The 9,883-nt window shown below is 42.4% G+C and overlaps 1 protein-coding gene across 1 annotated transcript in view; it reads right to left on the bottom strand.

Annotated features, from left to right (window-relative positions):
• Nucleotides 1-253: 253 nt before the first annotated feature.
• Nucleotides 254-9,883, bottom strand: part of fmnl1b (formin-like 1b) — a 54,418-nt gene continuing 44,788 nt past the window's right edge. Inside the window, exons 21-24 of the mRNA XM_062527005.1 lie at nucleotides 7,667-7,768; nucleotides 6,850-6,954; nucleotides 5,369-5,483; nucleotides 254-1,556 (exon numbers count right to left, since the gene is read on the bottom strand). Coding sequence (XP_062382989.1) covers nucleotides 1,456-1,556; nucleotides 5,369-5,483; nucleotides 6,850-6,954; nucleotides 7,667-7,768 — 423 coding nt within the window. The 3' untranslated portion in view covers nucleotides 254-1,455. The remainder of the gene's footprint in view (nucleotides 1,557-5,368; nucleotides 5,484-6,849; nucleotides 6,955-7,666; nucleotides 7,769-9,883) is intronic.

Here is a 9,883-nt window from a genome sequence, read left to right on the forward strand (position 1 = left end):
TGTGTTTTTGTGACTAATAAAGTGGATCTCTTATTAAACAAGGTCAGCTTATTTACTGGGTGTAAGATGAGTATTGTGTGTGTGTGCGTGTGCGTGTGCGTGTGCGTGTGCGTGTGCGTGTGTGTGTGTGTGTGTTTGTTCGTACAAGTGTGTCAATGTTTGTGTTGTGAGTTTGTGTACGTGTACATACTTGATATGACATACAGTATAAAAATAGCAATACACTGCAAAAACCAGCCACAAACAACTCATCTCCAGGTATAAAATTTTAATTGGTCAAACCAAAACAACAGGTGTTATTCATAAACATCCATTATTATAAAATGATTTCCTGTATATATTACTGTACATATTGAGTGGATTGTGTTGCAAGCTGATTGCATACAGTTTCTGTTTTAACGATGGTACACCAGAGGCACATTCAAATTCTGCAAAACAGAGGCAAACATATTTTCTATAAACATTTAAATGTTGCCATTGTTGTGTGAACATTCCAAGTTTGTCGACTTTAAAAAGGAAACCTTTAGTTCAGCATCCATGTTTGTTTGCCAAAAACTTAGACTTGTTTGTGTGCAAAACATTCACAGTGAACTCTATGAAAACAGAAAACAATTTTGTTCGCATTTGTTTTGCTTTGTTTACACGTCTAACAACCTCTGATCTCAGGTAAGTCTGCTCCTGTTCCAGCTCTAGTTATGGAACATAATGATGAGAGAAGGAGAGAGAGAAAGAGAGGGATAGAGAAAGAGAAAGAACGAGGAGAAGTACAGTACAGGCTGAGCTTTTTGCTTCAGTCTTCAGTTCTGTCTGTGAGATTGCAATGTTCTGACAGAAGACATGAGATGAAATAGTGATCCTCAGTAACAAGTCCAACCTGAGGTGTGTGTGTGTGTGTGTGTGTGTGTGTGTGTGTGTGTGTGTGTGTGTGTGTGTGTGTGTATGTGTGCTTGTGTGTGTGTGTGTGTGTGTGTGTGTGTGTTTGTGTGTGTGTTTGTGTGAATGTGCTTCCAGGTTTGTGTAGGTTTCTATGTGTGTTGAACTCAGGGAGGGCTAGTATGATGCAATTGAAAGTGACAACAGCTGATTTGAGATTTAATTAGTTCATAAGTAATGAGCAGCTTCGATGCAGAAAATAATGTGCATATGTTATAAGGGCAAGTGGGCACGTCATTGTGTGTGTGTGTGTGTGTGTGTGTGTGTGTGTGTGTGTGTGTGTGTGTGTGTGTGTGTGTGTGTGTGTGTGTGTCTGTGTGTGTGTGTCTGTGTGTGTGTGTCTGTGTGTGTGTGCGTGCATGCATGCGTGTGAGTACCGGTGTGTGTCTGTGTGTGTGTGTGTGTGTGTGTGTGTGTGTGTGTGTGTGCGTGCATGCATGCGTGTGTGTACCTGTGTGTGTACCTTTGTGTGTGTTTGTGTTTGTGTGTTTGTGTGTGTGTGTGTGTGTGTGTGTACGCGCATTACAGAGAGATGTCTGAGGACACTTGCAGCTGCTGAGCAGGTTTCCACTTAGCACTGCGTCTACCTCCATCTGCACGGATGTACGGCTGGTTCCTCAGACCTGCACACACAACACACAGATACGTCAGATAGCTTACACACACACACACACACACACACACACACACACACACACACACACACACACACACACACACACACACACACACACACACACACACACACACACACACAACACAGAGATACATCAGATAGTTCACACACACACACACACACACACACACACACACAGATGGATCTTATCAGACACACATACACACACAAGATCACATGTAACTTTCACACACACACACACACACACACACACACACACACACACACACATTTTATCGAGCACAAATACACACACACACACACACGCACACACACACACGCACACACACAGATAACTCTTCCTAAAAGCAGGTGGTCAAAAACTGAATCCTCAAAGCCATAACCACTGGAAGACAGACTGCCAGAGAGTCAGAAGTAGCTCCATAAAAAGACCTGCCTGCACACACTACCAGAGCTGGACATACAGACATACAGTATACGCTGCCAAACAGAAACAGACCTGCCTACAGTACACAACCACACATTCACACAGACAAATCTGAACACACAGACAGATTAAGAGAAAGCTGCGCAGCAAGACAGAGACAGACTGTCTGTCTCGTTACATGTCTAGAGGAGCTAGACGGCAGTCACATAACAGGGAGACAGCTCCTTCCTTGAATCTGGATAGACACAGAGAGGCAAACAAAGAGACAGCACCTTACACACACACACACACACACACACACACACACACACACACACACACACACACACACACAGAAAGGTACAAAAAAAGACAGCACCTTCCACACACACACACACACGCATACACAGATACACATACACACACACACACACACACACACATACACACAGAAAGGCAAACAAAAAGACAGCACCTTCCACACATACACACACACACACACACACACACAGAGGCAAACAAAAAGACAGCACCTTCCACACACACACACACACACACACACAGAGAGAGGCAAACAAAAAGACAGCACCTTCCACACACACACACACACACACACACACACACACACACACACACACATACACAGAGAGAGAGGCAAACAAAAAGACAGCACCTTCCACACACACACACACACACACACAGAAAGGCACACAAAAAGACAGCACCTTCCACACACATATACACACACATATATACACACTCACAGTTGAAATCAAGCAAATAAGAAAACAAACATGACAGTTTCTGAAAAAAAAAAGGCCGTCTGTCCAACAAGCACTTATGTATAAGACAGCAAGCACATGACACAGCACGCAGAACACACAAACAGAACACACTCTGGCTAAACACACACGGAAGCACTTGAAATATGCATGTGATGTATGCAAGTTATTACAAACAGGGTTTTTAATATACACAACCAGTCGGACGGATCAGTTAATTAGTTATAGTGTGACGGATAGATGTGTTTAAAATATGCATGTTAAGTATGCAAATTATTACAGACAGCGTTTTTAAAATACACAACCAGTCGGACAAATCAGTTCATTAGTTATAGTGTGACAGATAGATGTGTGTGCAGACAAATCAGTTAAATAGTAATAGTGTGACGGATAAATGTGTTTAAAATATGCATGTTAAGTATGCAAATTATTACAGACAGTGTTTTTAAAATACACAACCAGTCGGACAAATCAGTTCATTAGTTATAGTGTGACAGATAGATGTGTTTGAAGTATGCATGTGATGTTTGAAAGTTATTACAGACAGCGTTTTTAAAATATACAACTAGTCGGACAAATCAGTTCATTAGTTATAGTGTGACGGATAGATGTGTGTGCAGACAAATCAGTTCATTAGTTAACTTATAGGGTGACAGATAGATGTGTGTGCAGACGAACATGCTAAAGCAGAGTTTTCTGCCTCGTCAGAGAGGCTGTATAGTCTAGTCCCCGCGGCTGCTGCAGGAATGAACTCATTATGCAGCTGTTCTAAGAAATCACTAAAGCAAAGGGGAATCAAACGCTGAGGAAGGTCTCCAGGGGAGACATGCACGCCGTAGTAAAGATACAAAATCAAATGTTCATCACAGAGCAGCTTTACCAGCGAGAGAGAGAGAGAGAGGGAGAGAGAGAGAGAAAGTGTGTGTGTGTGTGTGTGTGTGTGTGCGAGTGTGTGTGAGTGAGAAAGAGAGAGTGTGTGTGTGAGTGAGTGTGAAAGAGAGAGAGAGTGTGTGTGTGTGTGTTTGTGTGTGTGTGTGAGAGAGAGAGAAAGACAGAGAGCGAGGGGGCGCTGATATATAGCAACTTTCATGAGTCCCAATGGGAGGCGAACAACCGAAAACGTGTCTTCAAACAGAAAAATAAAACAGCGCTTCAGACAAGCAGAGAGATAAAACAATTCAACAGAAACAGGAAAAAAATAAATGAGATGTTGTCAGAGAGAAGACACAAAGAAAGAGAGAGAGAGGGAGAGGGAGCATACTGTAGAGGGAAAATCATAGAAACAAGAACAAAGAGTGACGAAAACAAAAGCTATTGCATCAATATACGTACAATACAATCTGAAAAGAAAGAAAGAAAGACAGAACGAAAGACAGAAAGAAAGACAGAATGAGAAAGAAAGAAAAAGAAACAAAGAAAGAATGAGAAATATTCGACCGGACACGTTGACTAAATCTGACCACACCCGTCGGAGGACGTGCAGTACAGTATACGGCTGAAAGACGGAGAGCGCGTGCTGGATACCTCTGCGGCGTCAGACAGAGCGGAGAGGCGGAGAGGAGGAGGACAGAGTTAGGGGGGGCTCTCGTCACTGAAGCCCGAATCACAGAGCAGACGAGAGGAGCGCTTCCCCGAGCGCGCCGTGAAAGGAACAGACTTCAGAGCTGAGAGACACACACAGAGGGAGGAAGGGAGGGAGGGAGGGATAGAGAAGGAGACGAGGAAAGAGAAGAAGGCAAAAGATACTGTAAAGAGAATAGAGTGACTAAGAAGATCATTGTTGGGAAAAGATGAAGTGAGATGAAGCGATAATAGTTTTGCTGGAGAAAAACTGAGAGAATGTACAAACGACTGTGGACATAGTAGATGAAGTCTTCCAACTGGTCATGTGACTCTTTACCAGGGAAATAAATAGAAATGTATGTCTTTGGAAAGAATGAGATACATATGGATGGAGGAACAATAAATAGTAGTAAATATACTAGTAAATAGAAAATAGAAATCTAACAATAACAACTATATCACAAGCAATGAAACATTAATCTGGCATTACAGTGACTACAGTATATAACATGCTCCTGTTGTACTCCTGCAGACGCTATTGGACATAATGGTATATTATATAGTACTACGCAGTGCTGAGCTGGTAGCCAGAGATGGTAAAAACAAACAGGCAGACATCCAGAAGTGATCCCCTCCCCTTTGAGTATCCTCATTACGGTAAGATCCATTAAAGGCCTCTCACTCTGCTGGCACTACAAGGCCAGCGGTTCCCAAACTTTTTCCCCTGAGTACCACCACCTACAGTACATTCTGACTTGGCTTGCGTATCTGACAACTGCTAGAGTTTATAAATGATATCCTTTAATTTCAAGTTTCCATATCATTATGACCTGATTGGAAATTATGGAGTTATTCATGAATTAATTACAAAAGATTTAAAAAGTTCATTTTAACACCTGTCCGCCATAGCCCTTTTCATCTCGCGAATCCCTGTACGGTACTAAGCCATTCCATGTCTGGTTAAATCCGAGGTGTACTGGAACCTTGTTTTCAATTTGACCTTTCACCCCCTTGACCCCTGACCTCTGTGACCCCTCCCACACTGACCTGTGATGATGTCCTCGATGGCGCCGTCCTTGCCCTCTCGCACCAGCGAGGTGACCTGCTTCTTCTTCAGCTCGGCGATCAGGTCCATCTGCGGCAGCTTGGGCATTGTGGGTAACTGCAGAGAGGTCAAAGGTCATTCTTGTCAAGGTCAAGGTCAAGGTCAAGGTCAAGGTAACTTTATTGTCCCCAAGGGGCAATTTTTGTACAGCCAGCAGACAGGTATACATAAGGACAAGACACACAACAATACAGCAAAAACATAAAATACCCATATTAACTAAAAACAAGGGTTAGATGAGGTACAGTAGTCAATAAACGAACACGCATAGCGTACACAAACACACACATTCACTTACACACACGGGGTACTAATGAAACAGATCAATAATTCTGTGTGTGGGAGAATAGGATACCAACTCCGATGCCTTCGGCTAGAAAACAGAACTAAAGAGGGAACCCATAAAATGGTGATCATGTATTAATAAGGTAGCACAAGTAACCAAATACATCAATATGTTTGGATGAACTGTATCCTTTGGACACGAAGATATACAACAGTATGTTTAAACCTGATGGAATTTGCTATTTGTAAAAAATATGATTTCAAATCCATGGCCAGGGCCTGGAACATGTTTAGATGTGTGTGCTTGCGTGGGTTTGGGAAAGCACCAGAATGACAGAACGGTGTTTGGATGTACTGTGTGCTGTAGCCTGAAATAGATGCTGAGATGTTTATTGCAGAAAGTTCATCAATATTACATTAGGCACACTTGGTGACTTGAGCATGGAGGGCTTCATGACTGGAATGGGCTCATTGGATTTTAGGAGTTTATCAAATGAGTGTGTGTGTGTAGTGGATGTTAGGATGGATGTGAGTGCTTATGAGCATGCTGTAAATGTGTGTCTGTACGTGTGTGAGTTAGCGTGTGTGTGTGTGTGTGTGTGTATATTTGTGTGTGCAGAAGTAAACTTCTATGCATGTGCATGCACTGTGTGTGTGTGTGTGTGTGTGTGTGTGTGTGTGTGTGTGTGCGTGCGTGTATCTGTGCGTGTCTGTTTGTGCGTGTGAGTGTACACAAGTAAAATTCTATGCACAGTTCATGCACAGTTGATGTGTGTGTGCGCATGTGTGTGTGTATGTACAGTATGTGTGTGTGTGTGTGTGTGTGTGTGTGTGTGTGTGTGTGTGTGTGTGTGTGTGTGTGTGTGTGTGTGTATGTGTGTGTGTGTGTGTGTGTGTGTATGTGTGTGTGTTTGTGTGTGTCTATGTCTGTCTACTCGTGTACATGTGCGTGTGTTTGTGTGTGTGTGTGTGTGTGTGTGTGTGTGTGTGCGTATGTCTGTCTGTTCGTGTACAAGTGTGTGTGTGTAGGTGTAGGTGTGTGTGTGTGTGTGTGTGTGTGTGTGTGAGAGAGTGTGTGTATGTCTGTCTGTTCGTGTACGTGTGTGTGTGTGTGTGTGTGTGTGTGTGTGAGGGCTACCTTCTGAGAGTCAGCTTTGCCAGTGGGCGATGAGAGTGTGTCTCGGCCCTCTTCACCCATCACAGCACTCTGCCTCTTCCTCTGATCAATGTCCTGCTCCGCTTGCTGAGAGAGAGAGAGAGGGTGAGAGAGAGGGAGGGGAAGAGAGAGAGAGAGAGAGAGAGAGAGAGAGAGAGAGAGAGAGAGAGAGAGAGAGAGAAAGAGAGAAAGAGAGAGAGGAAGGGAAAGAGAGAGTGAGAGAGGGAAAGAGAGACAGGGAGAGAGAGGGAGAGAGAGAGTGTGTGTGTGTGAGAGAGAGAGAGAGAAAGAGAGAGGGAAAGAGAGAGCGAGGAGGAGGGAAATAGAATGTATAGACACAGACAAAAAGAAAGAGATGGTGTGAAGTAGGTGAGTATGAAAACAATAAAAAAGGGAGGGAGAGAGAGAGCCAAACAGAAAGTAAAAAAGACCAGCACAGGGGAAAAGGAGAAGGAAAAGAGGTAGAACGGATCAGTGAAGTGTGACACCCAGACGCGAGTAAGAATAATCTGCATGCGTTGCTAAATCGCAAAATGATAAAAGCCTCAATTAGATTACCGCTCCTTTTCACACACAACAAGGGTGACTAAGTGGAAGAATCTCTTAGCAACACTCCACTGAGTTTCATTCATTACAACTTCAACACACTATTTTGGATTCTAATGGAATAATAATAAAAAAAACACTGTATGCAATCTTTATAGTGGCGCCACCTAGTGGCCGGCGATCAGAGTATGAGGTGATATGATAGGTGAGGTGAAATCTGTATGAGGTGTATTGAGAAGGCAGCTAGTTCTACCTTGTAGGCTTTGATGAACCGGGCGAACACGGGAAAGAACACGGACGGAGGGGTGGTCTTGGGGTTCTCGCCAAAGTACTCTACCACAGAGTCATACACCTCCTGCGATGAATAAGACATATATTCACATACAACACATGTATTCACATATATACGACACATATATTCACATATCAACACATATACTCACATACAGTACTGTATGTACACCACATATATTCACATACAACACATATATTCACATACATTACAGTACATACAGTACAACACATATATTCACATACATACAACTCATATATTCACATATATACAACACGTACAGTATACTCACATACAGTACTGTATGTACAACACATATATTCACATACATACAACACATACTGTATATTCACATATATACAACACATATCACATTGCACAGTGTAGCGAGGGGGAGAGGGGGCAGTGACCCCACCCAGCCATGGACCTGGGTCTCAGACCTGTAGCTTGACCGCAACGCCAAAGAGCCAGGCTCGTTGGTATGGCAGTCAGAGCAGCATGCTCAACCCTAGTGACAGCACTCCGTCACACACATAGGCCTACTGCACTCTGCTATCCAAAAATATATTTACGCTGATTAACGTGGCAGACGATTTTTTATAAAAAGCAACTTGCAACTGAGGAGCGGCAATCCAGTTGTAGTATGTTACAGGAGTCAAACCCATAACATTGGTGTTGTGCTCCTCCACAGCTTCTCCTCTTAGCTTAAAGATAACACTACAGGGTCACAACTACAGTCTAAGTCTGTATTTGAATACCGTACATCTTCATTTGTATTTGTGTTCACCGCTTTCCAAGCACCAAGATTGTAAACAAGAAAGTGATTAATTTCCCTTTTTGCTTACTTAACCGTAGAGGCCACTTTAGTGTAAGTGATGTGGTGCACATTTCAGTATTTATACAAATATTTCACATAATGCTGAGACCAATAATTCAATGTATTAGTGGTGGGCCGTTATCGGCGTTAACGTGCTGCGTTATCGTGCAACTCTTATCGGGCGATAAAAAAAATATCGGCGTTAATCTATTCTCAAAGTTGGGCTGGGAGCTGGGTCTATACCACGCAAGCTATGATCACTTTCACCTTGATATCTTAGCGCGAACGCCAATGTTTAAGAGTGCGCCTGAAAAAAGTCTAGGTCGCACTGGTGCACCTGACGCTGCTCGGCTGCTTTCTTTCACAAGTTGTCATTGTAGACTATGCGTGCAACTTTACCAAACAGTAACCAATCATACATCCTCCCAACATGGACGATAAGCTCAGACCCCTCCCGAATGGCACCTGATCATTCATTCCTAATAGAAGTAACCCCCCTCTCCTTGGCCCGCTTTCTCTCCCTCTCCCTCCCTCTCCCTCACTCTCCCGTGCGGGCTCAATGGACACTCGCGAGTCGCGACCCGCCCCTCCACATGCACATTTAATCCAAATAAAACATTCACTATCGTGAAAGCAATGATGCATATAGAAGACGTTAGATAAATTAATATAAATTCCGGTTAGCATCATTGCTGCAGAAAGTTGATTAAAACTCTTACATTCAAGTCACTCTTGCATGAGTTGGATGATAATCTCAATACCAATGTTTTCCAACTCCAAAACTCCAAAGGAGAAAAAGTATTAGCCCACATTGAAACTTACAGTAAACACACGTGGGGAAACTGAGCAGTCCAACTAGTAAACTATGATAAACTAGCCAACTATGCTAGGCTTTGTTTACATTTTGAGGTTTCAAGCAGACAGCTGAATTAAAGAGGCAGAGTTGTAATATAGTAGGCTGCAATATGCATAAAGTGTGCCGTCATGAATATCAGACATTTCAGTATGTAGAATAGGCTTATATAAATAATTTTGTATAGAAAAAAATCTTTTATTGTGTTTCAAGCTTTTTCTAGACTTTTTGTTGTTAAAAAATCATTATATGAAAGGACAGCAATAAAAAGGGGACCTTTTAAAGGCGATGCAATGAAAAATGTGGGTGCACCTAAATTTTGCGCTGGTGCACCTAAAATTAATCTAGATTAATCTAGATTAATTTCAAGATTACAGTGAGATTAATCTAGATTAACAAAATTAATCTATGCCCACCTCTACAATGTATTTATTTGTTGTTCTCTTTGTGTATTTTGAGGATACAAAAAATTAATGTTTATTCTTATGATTTTTATAATTTATAGATG

The sequence above is a fragment of the Sardina pilchardus genome, chromosome 22, assembly GCF_963854185.1.
Source record: "Sardina pilchardus chromosome 22, fSarPil1.1, whole genome shotgun sequence".
In the NCBI taxonomy this organism is placed as follows: Eukaryota; Metazoa; Chordata; class Actinopteri; order Clupeiformes; family Clupeidae; genus Sardina; species Sardina pilchardus.